The 25,779-nt window shown below is 34.7% G+C and overlaps 1 protein-coding gene across 1 annotated transcript in view; it reads left to right on the top strand.

Annotated features, from left to right (window-relative positions):
* Positions 1-20,134: 20,134 nt before the first annotated feature.
* Positions 20,135-25,779, top strand: part of LOC126473243 (protein TRC8 homolog) — a 43,406-nt gene continuing 37,761 nt past the window's right edge. Inside the window, exon 1 of the mRNA XM_050100160.1 lies at positions 20,135-20,618. Coding sequence (XP_049956117.1) covers positions 20,381-20,618 — 238 coding nt within the window. The 5' untranslated portion in view covers positions 20,135-20,380. The remainder of the gene's footprint in view (positions 20,619-25,779) is intronic.

Here is a 25,779-nt window from a genome sequence, read left to right as displayed (position 1 = left end):
TTCAGCCGCCTGCGCCTTCAACCACGTGGTTACCTCATCTTTTGGGACAGAAAAGGTGTGATTTTTGTGGATTTCCTGGAAAGAGGCACTACAATAAACTGTCAAAGGTATTGCCAAACTCTGCACAACCTCAGAAGAGCAATACAAAACAAGCACAGGGGAAAGATGGGCTCAAAGATCTTGCTGATTCACAACAACGCCTGGGCCCACACAGCAAATGCCACTTGTGAAGTTCTCGAATCTTTTAAGTGGGAATCGTTTCCTCATCCGCCGTACAGTCCTGACCTGGCACCGAGCGACTTCCACTTATTCCCAGCAATGAAGAAGTGGTTGGCTATGCAGTGTTTTGATGACGACACACAGCTTCAAGAAGAGGTAACCACGTGGTTGAAGGCGCAAGCGGTCGAATTTTGCGACGAAGGAATTTCCAAGCTCGTCCATCGCTACGATAAGTACCTTAATTTAAATGGCAACTATGTAGAAAAGTAGTATTTAAATGTGGCTTTCATCTGTACATAATAAAAAAAATTTCCAATACTTTATTTATTTTTAATTCCAAAACGTAATGTACTTTGTAGATAGCCCTTGTACTTATATTCTACTGTAATACACATTTTTACACATTTTTATTTAAAAACGCCTGTTTTATATTAAATCACTTATAAAATTAATAAAAATTAATATTTTTCTTACCACATTCACCTATTATAAAATAATATCTTTATATACAAAAAATGAACATAAAATAAATTTATTATTCTTTTTATAAAAGGTGCATGCAAGAAAAAATTTAATTCATTTGCACAAAGAATAATTCATTAAAAATTTACTGGTTCTCGAGTCCAGTGTATTTTATTGTTTAGCTTGGCAATTAGACTTAATTTAAATAAAAAATTCTTTCTCAAAAACTCCAAAAACGTTTGGCCCCATATGAAGGAAACCTGGAGGGCTTTTTATTTACTTGTTACTCTCTTTATTTCTTTCCAATCTCTGTATTTTTTCCAAGTCCATCTCGCAGTCCAGGTACCTGTCCTTCCTTATATCTGGTCCCATCATCTTTAATTAAGGGTGGTAGAGTTAGAGCTGCAGCTACTCAATGATTCAAACTGCTTGGGTGGCCAGCCCACTCCCAGCCTGGGGCACTCCAGAACCAAATGTTTTCAACTGCAGTTTGTATATATAGTTGCAATCTGAATGACAAAGTGCATTCTAAAAATGCTATTTTCATCAGTTTCTTTTGGATATAAATAAATTATTTTCATCACAATTTCGTATTTTATTTGATCCAATGAAATGTAAACTATATATAAGATTTCTTTACAACAGCCAACATAAGATTCAAAAAGAACGTTATACATTAAAAATTAAGTATTTACTGTACTGTTGTCAATGGTAATTGCTTCAGCGCCATCTTTGAATGAAGTTCTCAACGACTTAGTGAATGGTGTGGACAGAATGTGTAAACAAGTTGGAGTGAAAAGTAAAAACTGGTGCATGGCCTTATCTCATTTCCACAAACGCTAGCACTGATGAAAGTTTCCTGCTAGGTTATTATTTTCTTACCAAAAGGCCACACGCTGCCAGATAAATACAAACTATAAATTCCCAGAGCTGTCTGTTGCCTGAGAGGGCTTACACAGGTGAGACCTACGTTGTTTTGTATCGATGTGTGGGGGAAAACACATCGATCTCATGCAAATATTAACCGATTTTGAAAATTCAAAATGCTAACATAGTCTGCAGAACAAGAACTATATGAAATATTCTGATTGACATACTAAGTTTTTTCAGTTATTATTTCATCTATCTTTCTTAAAATACTTCAAAAGGAAATCTAAACATGAAGTTAACATATAACTTTTTCTAATTTTTTTCATTATATAACTAAAAATTTTCTGTAAGTATTCTGTGCTGTCCATCATACATTAAATTTTTCTTACCATACATTGTTACATATTGTAGAGTCTCTGAAGGAATTTTTCATAATGGTATAGATCAGACAATTTGAAAAGAAATAATATGGAATTATGTCAGTGTCTAAACTGAGTAGAGGAACTCGTTTAAAATTGAGGATTGCATCATATGCTTTGAGAAAACTGTTTAGGGGATTAGTATTCCACATCTCCTACGGGAAATTATCGTTTCTTCCATTTTTCAAGTACATATTCTGTAGATCAATGTGGTCATATAATGAAGAGTCAATTAACTGATTGTTTTTACAATTTGTATGAAATGTAACAAATAAAAAGTAAGGCATATCAAATTCTGCAGTGTTACAATAATTTATAATGTGTAGTTCAAAGTTTTTATTACCATACAATCCTGTAACTTTTACAATTTGTAGCTCATAAAAGGATATTGGAATTTTTGGATTTTTCAGAGTATTTTCTCGTTGTTCTAACACTCAATTTGGTTCATATTTAAGAATTGGTACACGAATTCTCATCGATTCTATTACAATTTTTGCTTCCTTAGAAAGTGTATCTTTAATTACAACTCCAGCACCATTATCATTAAGCCATCTAAGACCTGCCTCTCCAGAACTAGAAGACCTAGTAAAAATTACAGTTACAACTCCTTCCCAGATAATTTCTCTACAATCTTTTAAAAATCCACCAAGTAGTCCAAGCAGATATAGTACCTCGTTTTTTCTACTGCTTATTTTTCCTTTATTAGGCATATGTCCTCCTAAGACTATTTTATCAGTTTTATCAGAATTCAAATATAACATAGCTGTTGACGACATAAAAGTGTGTTTGATTCTAGATGAAATTTTATTCCCTTTCTTTATGCTCACAAAATCAAACAATTTTGCCACAGAAATACCAATTAATGTTTTATTGGATTTCTATCACAAGTTGGATAATTTGATTCTGATCCATCACGATTAGCTACAACAATTCTACAAACAATTTTGCCACAGAACTACCAATTACTTTTTTATTGGATTTTCTAAAGTTCATGTATAATTGTGCATAATTTTGATGAAGTTCTCTGTCACCAGTCTTTATTTCAGTATCTGTATCCTTTTTGGGTGCATTTAAATTATTTTTACTTTTCTCATGAGTAGTACTGATAATTCTCGATTTTGTTCATTGTTTAAAAGAATAAAATTTATTAAGACTTTTTAAAATAACGGTTAAATAAGCACAATTGAAGTCAATCAGACTGTCACTTTCTTCAGTTATAGTAATTTCTAAATCTTGAACAATCAAAAATAGGAATATCTACAGAATAATGTGGTTCATGATTTATTAGTGCACCAAACTAAAATTAAAAAGAATGACTAATATTAGTCTCTCTATGAAAATGATCAGTCTGTCTAACAAACATTCCATCAGCTAGAACCAAACTTATTCAGTATTAATTAATTCGAATGGAATAATTTTACGAATATCCTTACAATAGGCTTTTTACTGGCTTCAACAGTTTGTCTACTAAATCCAGGCATGCTTCCAAAGCTACCTTTTATGTCCATATACTATTTTGCATCACTTTCAATAGTAATTCTATTCAAACCTACATCTGATGTAATGTGAATATTTGGATTTGCCGAGTGAACAAATTTTTCTGAATTTTTTAAACTATACTGATCTACAGGACATTCTATCGTTTCTCCATCACAGCACAGTTTATTATTTTTTTATGTCATATTTGGAGTTGAAGAAGCTCTGTAAAAATCACCTAAAGTAGCATTTTAATAAAGTTCTCTTACTGGAACCATTAACCTTTTTTTAATAACAGATGATTTACCACTCAACTAAAATAGACACACCTTTTCTATCAATAAAAATTAATTTAAATAAATGAAAAATTGGGGCCAAAATGAAGAATTCCAGGCAAGAAATCAAAAAATAAACATGTTAAACTTTTACCTAATTCTATTTGATGACCAATAACAAATCTCAGTGGTTGTGGAAAAACTATATTAATGATTGATAATTCATTAAATGGCACAGGCAAAAAGGAACACAAACGTCTCAAAAATCAGATCGACAGGAAGTGCAAAATGTCTAAGCAGGGTTGGCTAGAGGACAGATGTAAGGATGTAGAAGCATGTATCACTGAGGGTAAGATAGATACTGCCTACAAAAAAATTAAAGAGACCTTTGGAGAAAAAAGAACCACTTCCATGAACGTCAAGAGCTCAGATGGAAACCCAGTTCTAAGAAAATAAGGAAAAGCAGAAAGGTGAAAGAAGTATATAGAGGGTCTATACAATGACGATGTTCATGAGGACAATATTATGGAATTGGAAGAGGAGGTAGAAGAAGATGAAATGGGAGATATGCTACTGTGTGAAGAAATGACAGAGCACTGAAAGACCTAAGTCGAAACAAGGCCCCAGGAGTAGACAACATTCCATTAGAACTACTGATAGCCTTGGGAGAGCCAGTCCTGACAAAACTCTACCATCTGGTGAGCAAGATGCATGAGACAGGCGAAATACCCTCAGACTTCAAGAAGAATATAATAATTCCAATCCCAAAGAAGGCAGGTGTTGACAGATGTGGAAATTACTGAACTATCAGTTTAATAAGTCACAGCTGCCAAATACTAACACAAATTCTTTACAGACGAATGGAAAAACTGGTAGAAGCCAACCTCGGGGAACATCAGTTTGGATTCCGTAGAAATGTTGGAACACGTGAGGCAAAACTTACCCTACGACTTATGTTATAAGAAAGATTAAGGAAAGGCGAACCTATATTCCTAGCATTTGTAGACTTAGAGAAAGCTTTTCACAATGTTAAATGGAATACTCTCTTTCATATTCTGAAGGTGGCAAGGGTAAAATACAGAGAGCAAAAGGCTATTTACCATTTGTACAGAAACCAGATGGCAGTTATAAGAGTCGAGGAGCATGAAAGGGAAGCAGTAGTCGGGAAGAGAGTGAGACAGGGTTGTAGCCTCTCCCCAATGTTATTCAATCTGTATATTGAGCAAGCAGTAAAGGAAACAAAAGAAAAATTCGTAGTAGGTTTTAAAATCCATGGAAAAGAAATAAAAACTTTGAGGTTCGCCGATGACATTGTAATTCTGTCAGAGGGAGCAAAGGACCTGGAAGAGCAGCTGAACGGAATGGACAGTGTCTTGAATGGGGGATATAAGATGAACATCAACAAAAGCAAAACGATGATAATGGAATGTAGTCGAATTAAATCTGGTGATGCTGCGGGAATTAGATTGGGAAATGAGATGCTTAAAGTAATAAATGAGTTTTGCTATTTGGGGAGCAGAATAAGTCACAATGTTTGAAGTAGAGAGGATATAAATGTAGATTGGCAATGGCAAGGAAAGCGTTTCTGAAGAAGAGAAATTTGTTAACATCGAGTATAGATTTAAGTGTCAGGAAGTCGTTTCTGAAAGTATTTGTATGGAGTGTAGCCATGTATGGAAGGGAAACATGGACGATAAATAGTTTGGACAAGAAGAGAATAGAAGCTTTCGAAATGTGGTGCTACAGAAGAACGCTGAAGATTAGATGGGTAGATCATATAACTAATGAGGAGGTATTGAATAGGATTGGGGAGAAGAGGAGTTTGAGGCACAACTTGATTAGAAGAAGTCTCAAGACTGAAGACCACAACAACAATTATTTTCTAGCCCCAGGGTGGCTGAATTGGAATAAAAGTAATCATTTGTATGTTTACTCAAAAAGTTTAAAATCAACCAAAAACTCAGTTTTCTAAAAATTTAAGATTAGCTTAAGAAAACATCGCCACTATTTCTGAAAAAAAATGACAAGATTATTCCATTAGATCTATGTCTAGTTAATTCAGTAGTAGTAGTTTATGACCTCATTCTTGAAAAGCAGGTTATAGTTAGAGAATATTTTACCAGAGGAAGACGTAAGATTGTTTTTGTTTAGTTCAAACTTACTTAAAAATACCAGAACAATTAGTAAGAGATAATTTTAAGTTTTTGAATATTTTCACACAAGATGACACAAATTTCAATCATATATGTCATACGTTTGTTGGGGGAGATTAAAAATTTGATGATTTAAGGAAATGTATTTTAAATGTTGGTATGATCTATTTGGATTTATTACGATATACATGACCAGAAAAGCTAATGAAGGTAAGTACAGAAATGAAATACAGAATTTCATAACAACATAAATGCAAAACATAAACATTAATGTATTATAAATGTTAAACAAGAATATTAAACAAAAACATTAGACATAAAAATATTCAATTCATGTGTTTTCATCTCTAAATAATGGTAGCAAAATAGATCACAGAAGTTGTTAAAAAAGCTAAACGAAATAGGAAGGAACTTGGAGAACTGAAATAATAATTCAAGATTAAAAAAGGTCAAGAACAGAATACAATATACATAAAAAAGAATATCAATCACTTATCAATGCTATTAAACAATAAAACAAGGAATTGCAGCACTAGATACCAATGTATTAAAAACTCTTGAAGAAAACAGAGAAGCAGAGAAACAAATGATTCCCTACCATCATTGTAGAAAAGATTTTGGTGATATACCAGAAATTAAATCTTATGAAATTCCACAGTGTGATTATACATTAACTGAATCAGAAATACAGGGTGTACTGGAGAAATATGAAGAAGAGACGGAAAGTAAAAACAAGACATTAAAAAATAATGAATAGTGATGCTAAAAAAGTAAATGTTAGTGACCGAATGCTAAACTATATTAATCATACTGAAGATGAAGTTTTTGGATTGCAGCCTTTGGTATATTTGAATATGATGGTAAATTACCAGTCGAAATCAAGGGAGAGAAATTAGTTGTTGGGGAAAGGACATAGGAAGCAACAAATGGATTAATGGATGTTTTAACTAAAAACATATTACTATGGATGATACGGCGAAATATTTGATGGTGTTCATTTATCTAATTTTGCAGATATATTATATAAATCTGGAGCGTTATATTCTGAGAGCAACCGAAATAAAATAAAATCGAGTAGAGGTAATGAACATAAATATTTGATAACAAATTAGTGATGACTATTTCCCAAACTTACAAAAATCAACTATAGACTCTTCATATTGTTCAGAAATAGGTTCACCTGAGAAAAAAGTAAAGGTTTAATAAAGAAATATACAGAAAAACTAATCGAATATGTTTCGCTAAAACATGTTAGAGATTTAATAGACAGATTTGCCTTAATTCATAGGAAAGAAATAGCTGTAAATAAAAATAATCATACTGAAAAATTTGGAATAAAACAGATGTTCACAGATAAATGTTGTGACTTTGTTATCAACAGTCCAAAAGGTATACCTCATTTCATAAGTTTTTAGAATTATTTTGCCACATACGTTTTGGAAATCAACAAAACATGTTTTTGACTTAACTGAGAAATTAACAATAATTCATGAACCCGAAATTGTTAACAATAAAATTTATCTCAATAAAAAGGTAGGAATAACAAACACAGTGACAAATTCAGGGACTACATTATCAATAATTCAAAAGGTATACTACATTTTATTAGAATTTTGAATAATACTCCACATAAATTTTGGAAAAGTGAAAAATTTGGAAAAGGATTAGTAAATACTTTAATTGACAAAATTCCATTTGAAATGGATCTACCTGGGTACAGATTTTGTGATTTGGAGGCCAAACTAGATGAAATATTAGCTAGAGGTGATCATGCAGTAAACAAATTAGACGAAGCATGTAAGCAACATGAAATCACTTATCGTAATCATGAAGATTTATCGATCGAGCTGATAGAAAACTTTAATTAGCTGCAAAAGAAAGAATGCATGCAAGCATTAGGATAAAAAATAGCTGCAACTGCAGTTAGACGAATAAACATATGGGAAACAAAAACTAAGAATTATGTACAAACGAATCGAAATTTTGAACGTTTTTTTTACAAATCTAATAAATTTTATTTTATTTAAATAGGAATGCCAAATGCAGAAATTCATGGTTATTCAACTTTGTGATTATTGCATAAGAAATAATTTACAATGTTATAGCAAATTAAATAATGCTGATGTATTTGGATTTATTATTAGGCATCTAATGCAACATGGAACTGTTTGGAAACAATTATATTATTATAAAATAGGAAGCATTAGTGAAATTTTTCAAATTAATGAAATTAAATGAATGAAGGAAATATTTACATTTTTTACTGATGCGTTTGTGAAAAAAACTTGAACCAATGATGAAACATTATTTCCTTTTTATACTGTTTTGTTTGAGAAACCACGAGACAGAAGAACACTTCATGATTATCTACCTGATAACGCATTTGCAAAGAACATAACAAACTATAAATTTTGAAAATAATATAAATGCAATTGAACCTGATCCGTTCTTGGCTACAGTGAAACTGAAAATTATGAAAATTGTAAGAGACAGTCTAAGAATACAGCGCTGATTGAATGTAACTTTTAAAATTTTTTGAGGGCACCAAATGCAGAAAAACAGAAATATAATGGAATTTCATTTCCACACAGAAAACTATAGGATTGAAAATGAAAGAGAGGTAGTTGAAAACTTTAAGTTTGGTAAAAAAATTGTTTTATCAAAAACGGGTGATTCTCAAGCTCATGGATCAGGATGGACATTAAACAGAATTATTGGATTAAAGCTAGGAATTAATATACGTGCATCAGATTAAGTTCTGTATCACCTCAGTCCGAGAGTTCTGGTACCTGTACAGAAAATTGGAACATAAACGTAATTTCCGCCCATTTTATTGCTCATGAAAACCACACATTGCATGTTGTACCACCATACAGCGACACCTTCAGAGGTGGTGGTCCAGATTGCAATACACACCGGTACCTCTAACGCCCAGATCTATGCCACTATTCGTTGTGGCCTATTATCCACAAGTTTATGAAGGCACTGTTGGTCCAGATTGTCCCGCTCCTCAATGGCGATTCGGCATAGATCCCTCAGAGTGGTTGGTGGGCCATGTCGTCCATAAACAGCCCTTTTCAATCTATCCCAGGCATGTTTGATAGGGTTCATGTCTGGAGAACATGCTGGCCACTCTAGTTGAGCGATGTTGTTATCCTGAAGGAATCATTCAAAGGTGTACACAGCAGGGGCGCGAATTGTCGACCATGAAGACGAATGCTTCGCCAATATACTTCCGATATGGTTGCACTATCAGTCAGAGGATGGCATTCATGTATCGTACAGCCACTACGGCGCCTTCCATGACCACCAGCGGCGTATATCGGCCCCACATAATGCCACCCCAAAACATCGGGGAGCCTCCACTTTGATGCACTCGCTGGGCAGAGTGTCTAAGGCATTCAGCCTGACTGGGTTGCCTCCATACACATCTCCGACAGTTGTCTGGTTGAAGGCATATGCGACACTCATCGGTGAAGAGAATGTGATGCCAATCCTCAGTGGTCCATTCAGCATGTTGTTGGGCCTATCTGTAACGCGCTGCATGGTGTCGTCGTTCCAAAGACGGACATCGCCATGGACATCGGAAGTGAAGTTGCGCATCATGCAGCCTATTGCGCACAGTTAGAGTTGTAATATGATGTCCTGGGGCTGCACGAAAAGCATTATTCAACAAGGTGGCATTGCTGTCAGGGTTCTTCCGAGCCATACTTCGTAAGTAGCGGTCATCCACTGCAGTAGTAGCCCTTGGGCGGCCTGAGCGAGGCATTTCATCGACAGTTTCTGTCTCTCTGTATCTCCTCCATGTCCTCACCACAACGCTTTGGTGCACTCCGAGATGCCTAGACACTTCCCTTGTTGAGAGCCCTTCCTGGCACAAAGTAACAATGTGGATGTGATCGAATCGCGGTATTGACCATCTAGCCATTGTTTATTTACAGACAATGGAGGCGTATACCTCCTTCCTGGTGGAATGACTGGAACTGATCGGCTGTCAGACTCCCTCCGTCTAATAACTCATACATGGTTGTTTACATCTTTGGGTGGGTTTAGTGACATCTCTGAACAGTCAGAGTGACTGTGTCTGTAATACAATATCCACAGTCAACATCTTTCTTGAGGAGTACTGGGAATCGGGCTGGTGCTAAACTTTTTTTCATGTGTGTGTATGTTCCATTGAGAGGATCATCTTACACTGAATTAGCGGATAAAATAAGAAAATATTAAAAGTATGTATTAATGTAAAAAAATTAGGTCAAAAATGTATTTGTGTTTGTTAAAGTATGCATTATATCTTGTAGATAAGAATTCAGCAAGAGTTACAAAATATTAAAATGCTTGTTTTGATCTTCGATCAGAAACTGTAAAAATTTGAATTTCCTGTAGTTCTTTATTATATTCCAAAAATTGAGAGTAAAACTAATGTATCTATTAATGTTTAACATTTGATGGAAAATAGCAAGTGTATTAATTAAAAACTACAAAACGCAAGATACTGAAGCAAGTAAATATCCTTTATTTCAAGAATGGGAGTAATTTACACTGTTGTTTTATAAAAAATTTATGTATGCTTGTTTCAAGTCAAATTACTTAAGACAAAAACGCAACATTTGTGATTTATGTTTACTCCTTAACACCAGTAAAGAAAAACTGGATAATTACACACCAAGCTGTTTAATTAACAATCCATTAAAAATAGAAATGCCAAATCAAGATTCATATGTTATTTTTAAAAATTAACAACATACACAGAAAGTTCCATTTGTTATTTATGCTGATTTTGAAAGTTTACTAATAAATGTGGAGAACTGTCAACCAAATCCAGAAAATCCATATACAATGAAACATCAAAAAAGAGTGGTTTCTGTTATTATATTAAATATATAAATAGACACTATAAACATCCTGTTGTTTATGGAGGGCCATACTGTCAAAAGAAATATATTGAACGTGTTAAAAAAGAGGTTGAAAATATTCTAATAATTTACTCCCAAATTGAAGAAATGAAACCATTAACTCCCGGAAAATCATCAAGACATAATACATCTAAAGTTTGTACACAGTGTGTAAGTGTCATTACACACAGAAAAATAAAAATGTTCGACATCAGGATAATTTAACTGGAAACTATATTAATCCATTACGTAAAAGATGTAATTAACAGTTAATACATCTGCGTTTTGTACCAATTTATTTGCATAATTTATCAGGATATGATTCACATCTGTTTGTGAAAGAACTAGATTATGATGAAAAAGAAATATGTTTAATACCACGTAATGAAGAGAGATATAGTAGTTTTGGTAAAAGAACAGAAAGTTTAGAAATGAGGTTTACTGACAGTTAAATTTATGGTTTCTTCAGTTGATAAACTTTTATCAAATTTGAAGAGAGATCAAATGAAAAACAAGAAAATGTTTCCCACAAGAACGACCAGAAAAGGTGTACACCCAACTGTTTACATGGATTCTAGGAAGAACTTTGAAGAGACACAATTACCAGAAAAAGTGGTATTTATAATAAACTGAATGATTGTAAAATAAGTGAAGAAGATTACAAACATACAAAAAAAGTTTGGAAAATTTTTATATTAAAAATGTACTTGAATATCATGATCTGTATTTTAAAACAGATGCATTGTCATTGTCTGATGTATTTAAAAATGTTATATAAACTTGTATAGAAGCATTTGATCTTGATCCATATTGGTATTTTATGGACCAGGATTATCTTGGGATGCAATGTTGAAAATGTCTAAACAGCCACTTGGTTTATTACATGACTGCGATATGATTTTAATGGTTGAAAAGGGAATAAGAGGAGAAATATCATAGTGTCGTAACAGATACGTCAAAGCAAATAATAAATATGTGAAAAATTTTGATGATAAAAAAGATATCGAATTATTTAGTATATTTAAATGTGAATGATTTGTATAGTTACGCTATGAGTCAATATTTACCATATGGAGGATTTGAATAGGATAAAGCAAATAATTTTGATTGTACAATAATAAGTTAAGTATCACATACTATTGAAATTGGATATATATTTGATGCAGATATATTTTTGAAGTAGAATATCTAAAATAATTACATGATTCACATAAACATTTACCATTAGCTTCTGAAAATAAAATTCTTCAGAAACTAAAGCAAGCATGTTGTTGACTACTCTGAATGACAAACATATTTACATAGTTCACTACAGAAACCTTAAACAGTGTCTGTCTCTTGAAACAAAAATGACAAAAATACATACACTTTTAAAATTTAAACAATCGAATTGGTTAAAGAAGTATACAGATTTATATACAGAAATTTGGACTAAAGCCAAAAATTATTTTGAAAAAGATTCCTATAAATTGATGAATAATTCAGTGTTTTCAAAAACGATGGAAAATGTAAGAAACACAGTGTTTGTAAAATTAGTGTCAGATGGAGATAAATGTGATGAACGTATAGCTAGAGCAAACTGTAAAGGAAGAACTATATTAAACGAAAATTTTGTTGGTATTCATATGAATAAAACAAAAACAGTTTAATAAATACATCTATGTTGTTATGAATATATTTGATTTATCTAAGGAACTGATGTATGATTTTCATTGTAGAATAATGAAACCAAAATATGGATAAAAGGCTGAAATTAAATATACAGACGCCAATGCATTCATATATAATATTAAAACTGAAGATTATTTAAGGATATGAAATCGATGATTGATTACTTTGATACAAGTGGTATCATGAAAATAATATTTATGGTATTCCACAAGTAAACAAGAATTTTTTAGGAAAAATGAAAGATGAATGCAGTGGAAAAATAATATAAGAATTTTGTGGTTTGAGAGCAAAAATGCATGCTCATAAACCCAGTGATAAACTAGAGAAAAAATCTAAAAGAGTTAAGAAATGTATTATTAAAAATAGAATAAGCTTAGAAGATTATAAATATTGTTTATTTAACGATGGAGAAGAGTACAGAAAGCTTTATATCATTCAAAGTGAAAAACATGAGGTCTATAGAGTTAAATAAAAAAGAAAGCATTGAGTCCTCATGATGACAAAAGATATGTTTTGGAAAAATAAAATACATACATTAATATAATTGCATAGGCTTCCATGGCCAGAGTCAGTTGACGTAAAAGTTTTCTGGGTATGGTACCGTGTCATAATGTAAAAACTACTGCTGCTGAAGAAAAACCAACATTTCGGCCACAGTTGCAGCAGCCTTCTTCTGGGTCTAATGGCGGGTTCTAGCTATGCAGTTTCCTTTATACTTTGTTGTTACTGTTCACTGCGCATGCCATTATGTCATAATTTTAAAAAGATAGTTAGTTTCATTGGTCATTTAAGTAAGAAGGAGAGGGAACTTTACTTTAATAGGTTATTGCGGTGGAGGGAGAACGTAACCTCTGTTGTGTATTGGCTCTTCTGTTATGTGCCGTAACTGGTGGTCACTGTCGAATGAGAAGTTGGCTGCTGTTTACCAACTGCTGGATGTCGGCCGCGCGGCGGGAGTTACTCGCAAGTAGTGCTCGTGCCTCGTGTTGACAGTGTGGTCTGTTGGGCTGTGATTGCTGGCAGCCAAGATGGGGCAAGCCTGAGTCCATCCTCCCTGTTCATGTTATTATGGTATTTAAGTATTTCGATGGCCTCTCTGATTTTGCGTTTCGTCATAACTGGCTGCTTCTCCAACAACATGTTTCGCTGAATTTTATTTCTATTAAAATAAAGTTCCCTCTCCTTCATTCTTAACTGACCAATGAAAGTAACTATCTTTTTAAAATCATGATGTAATGGCATGCGCAGTCAACTGTAACAACAAAATGTAAAGGACACTGCGTAGCTAGAACGCCCCATTAGACCCAGAAGAAGGCCACTGCAACCGTGGCCGAAACGTTGGTTTTTCTCCAGCAGCAGTAGTTTTTACATTATGACGTAGTACCATACCCAGAAAACTTTTATGTCGGCTGACTCTGGCCGCGGATGCTTACGCAGTTATATTAGCAACCTGTAGAGGCAGGAAACACACAGCAACATCCACAAACTGGAAACATTCAGGAAGAAGAAAGGGAAACTTCTCAACGATCTTGTCTACTTGAAGAGGTGTCGGGATCATGACATTGTACCTAAATTTCTTCAGTTTAAATTTAACATCGACACTAACAGAGCAAGAAGCATCTACAGGCGAGCCAGTAAATCTCTTCTGAAGGAGCGTATTCAGCAGGTGCGGAGATAACTTGACTTCAACAACAAACGTTGCTGCAAATACATCTTCTGCTCTCATCTACGTTATCGCCTACCGACTGGAATAACATCGACAGAATCACTCACCTGCTAGCATACGCAACTAATGAAACCGCCGCCATTCGCCAGAAGAAGAAATTTGAGCAATTAGCAAAGACGACACGGAACACAACGCCTAGACTGGATACATCTCGAACAGTGGTGAACCTTTCATCTCATCCCATCAGCAACGCAGCTACAGAAGCACTAGCTAAAGGACTAAACTTCCGTCACACCTGAGGGGATTCCCATGGAAGAAATTATCGAATTCGTGGATACAGCACTCCGGCACACATCTGCGATCTGAGAAAATTAGAAAGGAAACCGTTCGATTTCTAGTACGTGCCAAGCCACCGAAACACAACCTTAACCGAGAGAAAAAGGCAGCTATCAAGCAACTGAAGAACTACGACGAAATTGTGATATTAACAGCAGACAAAGGCAATGCTACTGTCCTCTTAGACATCTTGCAGTACGAAGACAAGATGAAAGAATTATTAAATGATCCCATTTACAAAGAACTAAGGGCGGACCCTACGGAGCAGATAATTCGAAAGACGCAGGCCGCGATTAAGGACTCGAGAATTGACACTGACAAAGCCAAGGGTCTTATTTCCAGAGTACCAGTCTCTCCTAGAATTTACGGCGTTCCAAAGATACATAAGGAAGGTTATGCTTTGAGGACAATAGTGAATGGGATCAATTCGCCTACTTACAATTTGGCAAAGCATCTAGCCTGCAAATTGAGACGTCTAGTTGGCAAGACGGACTCTTATGTGAAGAACTCGATGCACTTTACAGAACTCCTAAAGGGAGAAACAATTTTACCTAAGGACATCATGGTCAGCTTTGACGTGAAATCACTATTTAAGAACGTGCCAGTAGATGAAACTATCTGCACACTTCAGGAGCATGTCCCACCAGACATGTGCGACCTGGTTGAGTTATGCCTGACTTCAACGTACTTCAAATGGCAAGGAAAAACCTACGAGCAGACAGACGGCGTAGCAATGGGGTCCCTCCTATCTCCGCTGGCAGCAGACATACTCATGAAAGCCTTTGAAGCACCGGCCCTCGGTTCAGCTCCTTTGTGCCCACGTTGCTGGTTCACGTTCGCTATATGGCCTCATGGTGAAACGGAGCTACACAAGTTTCACAAAAATTTGAACAATATGCACAGGAAAATACAGTTCACACTCGTCGCAGAAAAGAATGGTGCAATTCCATTTCTAGACGTATACAGGAGAACGGAGGCCACACTGGGGGACAGAGTATATCACAAGCTTACACATACAGACAGGTGTCTGCATGCCCGATCCTACCACCACCCAGCGCAGAAGAACTCTGTCATCCGTTCCCTAGCAATCCATGCGGAGCGCCTAAGTGACGCTCAAAACATCATACCTGTGCTTAAATGGCTACACACAACATTTGTAGCCAATGGCGACAGCCACAAGTTGATCCACACAGCCTTGTCGACGAATACAAGTAAGAAAGATAAGCAAGAAATAGACAAACTGCACCCAACAGTGCGCTTACCTTATGTGAAAAATTCTACTGACTGGATAGGCAAACACCTTCGCCACGTTGGGGTGCAGCCTGTCTTCTATAGTAGTCGTAGGATCCGGGATGTGCTAGGCTCCACTAAGGACAAGGTGGATGCATTACACACTGCAGGCGTTTACAAGGTGGAATGCGAATGTGGAGAGGCATACATTGGCGAGACTGGTAGGCCAATAGCAACTCGCATTCGCGAACATGAGCAATATATTCTTGTAGAGCAACACAACAAATCCGCAGTGGAAGAACATCAGCAAGACTGTGGAAAGGAAATAAAATTCAGCGAAGCCTGTGTATTGACCAAGCAGCCAATTATGACGAAACGCAAAATCAGAGAGGCCATCGAAATACTTAAACATCGTAATACCATGGACAGAGAGGATGGACTCAGGCTTGCCCCATCTTGGCTGCCAGCAATCACAGCCCAACAGGCCACAGTTTCAACACGAGGCAAGAGCACTACCGACGAGTAACTGCCGCCGCGTGGCCGACATCCAGCAGTTGGTAAACAGCAGCCAACTTCTCATTCGACAGTGACCACCAGTCATGGCACATAACACAAGAGCCAATAGACAACAGAGGTTACATTCTCCCTCCACCACAATAACCTATTAAACTAAAGTTCCCTCTAATTCTTCCTTAACCGACCAATGAAACTATCTTTTTAAAATTATGACGTAATGGCATGCACAGTGAACAGTAACAACAAACTATAAAGGACACTGCATAGCTAGAACGCACCATTAGACCCAGAAGAAGACCGCTGCAACCATGGCCGAAACGTTGGTTTTTCTCCAGCAGCAGTAGTTTTTACATTATGACACAGTACCATACCCAGAAAACTTTTATGTCTACGTACATTAACATACAGACATTTCAAATTTAAAAAATTCTAATAAAATTTTTTCTATATAAATGGAGACTCTAATCAAGAAGCACAACAATGCAAGTGTCTTGAAAGAGGTTAAAAACTAAGTGAGTTCAAGATAAATATTTTATATAATATTACTGGATGTGAATATTTAAATACCAGATATGGAGAAAAAAACAGTATAACGAGTTTAAGATTATTTTACCAGATACAGATTATAATTTAATTACTGATTAAGATTTTCAATTAATTGAAAAAAACAGATGAAACTCAAATATAAGGGAATGAAAAAACTTAAGAATATAAGTAATGAATTTCATTATCTGTAATTCACTCTGCAAAAATTGTTAAGAATATTATTTTTTCCTAGTACATTTTATAATCTTTAAATGGATAATACCAAACAGCTAAGGCAGTGTGGTGACTGTCTGAATAAAAAGAATATTAATGAGTTTCATAAAGATAAGCATTGAAAAGATTGAGATAGTTGGATTTGTAAAGAATGTCTATCTTACTAGCACAAAATTAAGATTACTTGTGAATGTGGTGGAATTATAGGTAAAAAAGCACTAGAAATCAACAGTTCATAAAAATATTATGGCTACTCACAAAGAAAGAATTTGAAAAATTGTAGGTAAGGAATAGAGCAGTTTTTATTTATTTACATACAATCACCTTTTAACAGAACTGGATAGCCAGTAAAATTTTAATATGAATTATTCTTTGTGAGAATGAATTAATTATTTTTCTTACATGCACCTTTTATAAAAAATATTAAATTTATTTTCTTTCTTTCAACATCTGTATGAAAAAATAATTATTTTGTAATAGGTGAATGTTATTAGCAAAAATATTCATTTTTATTCACTTTCTCAGTGATTTAATATAAAATAGGCGTTTTTTAAATGAAAATATCTAAAAAATATAAATACAGGGTCTGGATAACTTGGGTTGGTCCTGGCGGGATCCAGGGCTGAATCACACGAGCTAGGACTGGTACTTATACACTGCTACCATCAAACAGTAGAATGTTCACATTAGATATAATGTTGGTTTGATTAGCCCTGTACCAAACAGTGTACCATGATACAGAATGTGAGAATATGGTGTCAGATCTAAGTAACTAGATGTGAAACACATTATAAGTGACCAAAGGAAACTTTATAATGGACATTCTTGATAAAATTTGCGTGGCGAACCGATAAGAAGTGGAATCGCACTTCAAAACACTGACATAAATGGCCTGTTCACACTTTATGAAACAACATGGTACAAAATGGAACATCAGAACATTCCACAATACATTTCAAATGGTGGTATTCACACAGGACTCAAACAGAGTGCTGCAGCATGGGACATCAATGTTAAGGTTCCTTCAGAATGAAATTTGGATGCTGAAGTTGGGGTGGTCTCATAATCTACTTATGTCGCAAGTTAACGTATTTTCGCCAAGCTCACCCATCTTATGATAGTGTATTTCATGTTTTGCGACTTCTTAATCTTTATTATTTTGCCTTTCATGGGTCTTTGCAAATGTACCATGATGAGTTAGATATTTTAAAGATTTAGTGTTCCTTTACAAGAAAGGTAAGATATCCGAAAGTGAAGAATGATTTAGGCTTTACAATATCTGAACAGAGCTAGCACGTGGGGTATGTATAAATAAGAATATAAATTTATGAAGCATTTTTCTTAAATAACCTTATTTAAGTATAAAACTAATCTCTATTGAAGCAGAAAAATATAGTTGTCTCTGACATTATTTACTTTGTATTCAGAAAACAGAAAGAATAAAGTAAACAGGCTCTATTTATTCCCTTATAAATACTGTTTTATGCGTTTGTATGTGTATATTTTCGTTAGAAAGTAAATATCGATGTTTTGAACTGTTGTCTTAATTGTTAGCATTTTATCATGCAAAACCCATATAAAACCCATTATTAAGTTTGCCTTGGTTATTAATAAACATTACCATAGCAATTTCCTTAATTCTGATACTTGTTTTGACTCGTTGTGTCAAAGATGGTATCTCATAACTTCATTTTCACGGTTCAGTAGTTAGTTAAGTGAACTGACACTTGTCTTTCCGCTCTGTTGATACAACAAACAATATTTATAATCAAATGCATATGGCCTGTTTACTGTATCGAATATGGCTTTTTCCCTGCAAAACAATTGGTTTTCTCCATCAATGGAGCTGACTTTTACACTTAAAAAAGGGATCTTTAATGAAAATTGCTTCTTTTGTTTATTTTCTTATTTATTCACAGACTAAGTGTCAGCTCTGTTCAGTTGTTGTGAAAAGTAACTCATTCTTAACTTTCACATATCTGACCTTTCTTGTAGAAGAACACTCTATTTAAAAAAAATTCCAAGTCGTCAGGAACCACTGCGACATGCCATCAAAAATTAAATAATGAAGTAAAAACTGAGTAGAGGCAAATCCGCTAATATAATATGAGCGAGCGCTCCGAAAATAGGTAAATTTTTGATGTTCGCATACGACGACACCGTTCCCTCTGTCAATGTCAATGTCAGAACTTTCTTCCTCACCACTGTTGACCGTGACGTCCTGTTCTTTCCTGTCCCATTCTGTTGTACTGACACCTGTGTAAATGTCCCCATTTGAATTGCATAGCGGAATATTTGAAGTTCCGTTTCGTCATATGTGAATCGACAGTAACAACAAAAACTGAATGAAAAATCTATACCTATTTACAACAGAAAAAGTACAAAATTACGGTTCGAAATTAATTACTTAACAACAGATATTGAACTTAGATTTTCCAGATAAGTAATAAACGATACTAACTGTAATGTAGCGATATACCAATGTAAATACCAGTCTTTGAAACTGTTACCGAAAATATTAATCGTTCTTCTAATCTGGTGTAGGCGCACCACTTTAATCTGCGACTTAAATTCAGTTTACTACTAAGTATTTCAAGTGATACTGGTAAACGGTTTATTTAGCATGGAACATACGAACAATCAATATGTAACAAGAAATACCGGTACCGCATATGAATAAGTTCACACTTTATATTTCTGAACTTCGTCCTATAACATGGTCTCCCGTGGCTTGCGGAATAAATGGATCAAGTTATGAGACTAACGGTCCACTTCCTATTACTCTACACTGGAATACATTAATGAAATATATCGTGTCTCGCGTAATCAGTAGCATTGTTAACCACTCAATGGGAATATCTGCCACTTATTGCCGCGTGTTTGTAGAGAACGTACATATTAATATGTATATAATTACTATTTCCGTATTTAGTATGGCATTTTGTTTATTCCAGTGAAATTATAGCTGTGTTCTCTTTGCTTGCCTCAGCAAAACTTTCTTTTTTCGTGCTTTATGCAATGTTTGTTTGATAACTGTTATATAGGCCCCCAAAACTGGAAATGTTCATTGTTTTCCGTACAGTTTTACACTCTTTAATCCTTAAAAATTAAAGATATTCAGATTTTCGAGGCACTATATTCTCAGGAACGGCAGGTTTAAAACATGCATTTCTTTGGGATTACGTAGATCAAAACACAGTCCAGCTGGTTTCAACATTAATGGGGTCGTTAGCGGCCTGTGTAGAGACTAGCTTAGACTTCGTGCGTCAGCGACATCTGTTTACAAGATATATTTTCTTTGAAGTGACTGTTGCATTTGTGTATATAATATCATTGCTTAGTGTGGTTGTGTGGAAAACAAGAGGAATTGGTGTATTAGGAGGGTGTTTCGAACATCAAATTCTAGTACAGTTTTTAAATTAAGAATTTACAGATGTCGATGAGAATGAGGTTTCTTAGCCTAGTGGACGTCATTCTTCGTGTACCACCACTGTTTGTCATAGACGAACTTTTACGAATTGGACATGGTTTGCCTATTGGCGAAAGTAATTCTGATAATTCATCGTTCGAAACCAATGGTCAGAACGTTGATGAAATTGACAGCTTTGGTGAAGACAGATTTTACGAATTTCTCATAATTGCAGCTGTTAAGTTCATACTCTCCGGTTTTGGTGAGTACAAAGTTAAGTGTCAGAATGACGTAGGTTAATATTTTGCCGCATCATGTACCCTAGATAATGCTTTACTTCTGTCACTAATTCTGTCAGTGTCAGTATACGCTGAGAATGTACATCTCTTTTCATTTTGGTTCCTTATTTTGTTTACTGTATGCTGTCACTCAGTGCAATTATTATTGTGGAAAGAGATGTACACAAATTGTTTAGGGAACTATGGCCTGATAAACATCGTTTGTCATAAGATGACAAGCTTTCGCATGATGTCATATGATACATGTTGTAAAATAGCTTTTATTATAATTGATGTTCGCCACCTGTTTTACTTTAAATGTCATCACCTTGATGATACTTAACTATATTTTAAACAGCACGCTTTAAGTTGCAAGCAGAGTTGCATAAATAGCAAGTCATTATATTGCCCGTTTAATTTCAAGCTGAAGAATAGATAGCTGTTATCTGCATAGGAACATTGCGAAAATAAAAAAAAAAAAGCGCCCGAAAAGGAACATAAGTTTTTCATACTGTAATTTCTTTCAAGCTCGTTTTTACTTCGTCCTCGGTAGTGGTGTCCTGTTAACAACCCTAGTGGTTATACAAATTTCTTCTTCTGATGCAGTTTTGAATAACATTATTTTGTACAGTTAAAACTGTCACTTCCTTTAATTCCTAACCAGAGACCTGAGCAGATTTGTTCTGTGGAAGGAAAGATTGCTGTAATTTCTGAGGAGGATTAATTTTTAGATGGTGTCACTTTGTTATAAAATATTTTCTGTTAGGTATAATTTATGGTGGACAATACCAAGAGTACAACATAGTCAAAATTCTCCAAATGTTTCCAAGTACAAGCTTTTCACGTGAAACTTGAATGTGAGTCTTCTGTCACTGAACCTAGTAGACTTTCATAGACACAATATATTTGAGGTAGCATGTCATATTCTTAAAGAGTATATCTTGAATTTCAATTATTTTGTGGACTGTAGCTATTGCAGTATGATTGTTCTAATCAGAGAATAGTGTGGTAATCTGGAATCATCTTTTCCAACTAGAAGTGGAAAATGTTTGTTACAGTACAATGAAACCCTTACTTTCATATACTTTTCAGATTTTTATAATACAGACTTCACTGATGTAATCTTTGAGTGTGGTAATGCCCCCTCTAGAAATATGGGCTGTGGTGATATTCTGATCTGTTATGTAGCCAGTTACCTGGTTTATTTTGGAAAGTGACAATTTGGTTGGTTGTTGGAAGAAGGTAATTGACTGTAAATACGAAATTATCATTGTGGTAACATTGATTTGTAGCATAGCACAATAGGTGCAGTTAAATTGTTTATAACTCACTTTTCATTGTAAACAATTAAAGCTCAAAGATAAATTCAGAAAAGCAGTGTAATGTAATTAAGAAATGTCCTGAATATTTTGGTGTATATTCATGCATAAACAAAGAGACACTCAAGGGGGCAGGGCCACTATTCCCTGCACATAATGTATAAAAACTGTCTTGAAATTCACTGAAAGTCTTAGTTCTGTCAGTCTGAGCAAAAGGCTCAGAAGTACTAGATGTATAAATTGAGTATACAGTACAGCATCTATATTCAGTTTGAACCCAGTATCTTTTCATATTGTTTCCTGTTTATCAAGGATCTACTAAGACTGACAGTCAGCTGCTTAAGCTACGTAAAATTTTATGTATGTCGGTACATATTTATTTCTGCAGTGGCGCCCAGCTAAGTATACAAGAACAAGAAAAATATTTAGATTTCCTGAGCTTCTTTGAGTTAGTCTTTGTCATATGTCAATTTGGAGATGAAACATTAGTCATAGAAACATGCCTTAGACTGCAGCGTAATGTAGATGTAACACAAAGAAATGGAATTCTTGGTGGTGGTGGTTAGTGTTTAACGTCCCGTCGACAACGAGGTCATTAGAGACGGAGCGCAAGCTTGGGTTAGGGAAAGATTGGGAAGGAAATCGACCGTGCTCTTTCAAAGGAACCATCCCGGCATTTGCCTGAAACGATTTAGGGAAATCACGGAAAACCTAAATCAGGATGGCCGGAGACGGGATTGGACCGTCGTCCTCCCGAATGAGAGTCCAGTGTGCTAACCACTGCGCCACCTCACTCGGTTGGAATTCTTGATTATCATCTCAAATTCAGGTAGCAGTTGATAGAAATTGTAATTCCTGGCAGAGGAAAATGTCAGGTGGGTCATTCCATATCAAATCACCCAATAAAAAATAAATTTTACACCCACCTCCTTAGATTTTCATGAAATTTGGCTCAAATAGTTCTAATACCATCCTGACAACACCTGCAAATTTTTTTGCTGTATCTCTTATAGTTTTTTTTATAAATTTTTAAAGTTTTTATGTTTTTCGTTTTCCGAATCTTCGAAAATAGTAAATTTAATTTGTATTCAAAACTTTAAAATTGCTGATCTTAAAAACTCTTTTAGATAACATCATGAATTTTTGCAGCAAGTCTATTGCTCAAATTTGTCTTAATTTACTCTTAAAAATATAGGCTACTTGATAAAACAAAAATAATGATAGCTTTTTAACATGTTTATTAATTATAGTAGATTACATTAGAATTGTGTACAAAGATAGTGTACTTAAGACACTTATGTATAACCCAACTGATTGCTTGAAACATTGAATTTTTTGAGTAATTTTGTCTTTTTAATAAATGTTAATGCTGATTCAAACTGTTTTTCCACTTCATCCAAGAGCTTTCAGTTTTTTTGATACAGTCTTTTTTGAAGTAATACATTCTTCCAGTGCCGCTTGATTGAGGTGCGTCTACTACACAGACTATGTGCTCCAAAGGCACGATGCAAGAATCTCCTCTTTCAGGCCAATAAAATGATGCAGCTGGTCCTGAAGGATGTAGAAATAGAATTTCTGCATCTTCTTCATCATTGAATATTGTTTTTACCAGTCCAAAGTACCAGTTACCATCATAATTTGCAGCAACATAGCTATTTATGGATGGTTCAACACGAACCCAATCAGAAGAAGAATGGAAAGAAGACTAAGGAGGGTTTTACACTATCTGTAGTCCTTCTAATTTAAAGATTGTTTGTTGGAAGTGGTTTGAAGTTCCAGGAATGGTTCGGGTTGCTGAAAAACGTTTTTCTAGCTTTAACCGTAGCAAATCGGCTTCTTTTTTGTCGATAAAGTGAAAATGAATGTTTTCAATATTTTTTTCACAAAACTTGTACACATAGATTGCTGTCATTATTTGTTCTTCGTCTGAAAGCTGTAGACTGGCTTTCCTTAAAATTCTTTTAATAGTTCCTCCTAGGCCATCATAAATTGACTTCCCATGACTTGTTGCAAAAAAAGTGTGTTGGGCCTTCAAATTAAAGTCTCTCAAGTGTTCAGTCAAATTTTTAAAACTGTTTCTATTTTTGTACTGCCCAGCACAACCATCTGTAAAGTAGTGAACTGAGTCAATGTCAGTATGATGTAATGACAGCCACTTTGTAATTTCTTTTTGTACAAAGTTAACAAAACCAGTGTCATGTTCTTGGTCATCACTAATAAAACGGTGGTTGGAAACAAAAACATTGTTTTCCCCATTTCTTAGAAAAACTCCAACTGGGTGTAGAGTACAACCACCTCTATTCCAGTGGTAACTTTAGATCTCATTTTGTATAACGAAGGAATAATTTTCACTGAAATCCATCACAATAATTGCTGTTTTGGGTGGTGGGTCTTCTTTCAATCTTTTAAAGGCTGTTTTTCCAATGACCTAACTAATAAAGAAATGTAGTCTTCAACACTGATAGACTGTTTGATCATTTCTGCCCTGTCTTTGTTAACCCACCGACTGATTACAATTTCTTTTTCTAAATCATAATCTTCAATTAGTACTCAGTTAGTGCAGTATTTGAAGGACAGCTGTCGCAGTGATGTAGCGTGCAGTTCTGGTTTTCCGTGTTGCACACAAGCATCTTAATTAGGTCTTTATAATGTTCTTCAATTTTCACACCATCCAGTAATAGTTCAACATTCTGGTGGATACTGCATACACATACAGTGTGTGTGCCTGCAGCACCAGCAAGGATACACCATTTAGGTCTCAAGAAACAAAATTTTGAAAATTCTTCTTCTACCTCGGGATTCTCCTATTTGAAAGAATAATAGAGTTCTCTCAAGTTACACAAAATGAGCCTTTCTTGCATGTACACATTTCTTTTGAACACTTACTTTGTCTTTTGTTCCAGGTAACACTCTGGAACTTTCATCCTTTTCATAAAAATCTGTTACAAGCCTTGCTGTATTTTCAGAAAGAGTTTTACCTTTTTTTTGGACCAGGAGTTTCCAAAATACCCTTTTCAGATTTTAGCTTTCTAGCTTGTTGCACCATGTACTCACTTACATTAAATTCTTTCATCACTTTATTTCGACTCCAAGAATCTGGAGCCAAGGTCAGAATCTGGGTTTTGATGGTAACAGTAACAAAATGTAAACAGTAGAAGCTCATTTTCATGTTGCAACAGGTTTTATGCATGGTACAGCCATAATACTATAATACTCTGGAGTATACAAGAGGAAAAATTGTCAGAAAATAATTTTTCTCACAGGGAAACAAATTTATACTATATGGCTAATTAAGTTGTCTTACTGTAACATGGGTAACATAAATCGTATCGCATTTCACCTAAACCACTTTAACTGTGCCACAAGCTGCTTAAGAGTGATCAAGAGTACTGGTAGAAGTTATTTATTTGTTTGTTTGACTTTAGAGGGTCCAGAAGATGCTAACTATGTTTCATAATAAAGAGCTGATAACAATGAGTGCATATCATGTTAAATATGTCATATTTCCCCTCTGATTTCCTCTCTCTTTTTTTGTCTTTGTTTTGACTGTGAATGTGCTACCAGTGTGGCATGTATACAGTTCAGATGAAAAATCTTGCTATATGGCCACACTGTGTTTGAAGTGTGGCTATATAGGAGAGTATATGCGTATAAAGAAATGGGGGGTAACTGGGTCACAGTGTTAAAACATGAACTTCATCCATTTTATTTTAAACCCTGCCGTTTCATATGTTTTATTAAAGATAATTTTTAAAGTAGTCAGTTATTATAGACTGAAATTTGCTCATTGAAATATCATATCTAAAACTCTCTGAATGTTTGAGTT

This window comes from Schistocerca serialis, chromosome 4, assembly GCF_023864345.2.
Source record: "Schistocerca serialis cubense isolate TAMUIC-IGC-003099 chromosome 4, iqSchSeri2.2, whole genome shotgun sequence".
Classification (NCBI taxonomy): Eukaryota; Metazoa; Arthropoda; class Insecta; order Orthoptera; family Acrididae; genus Schistocerca; species Schistocerca serialis.
Note: the sequence above shows the minus strand (reverse complement) of the source record. Positions and strands in the feature narration are given on the sequence as shown.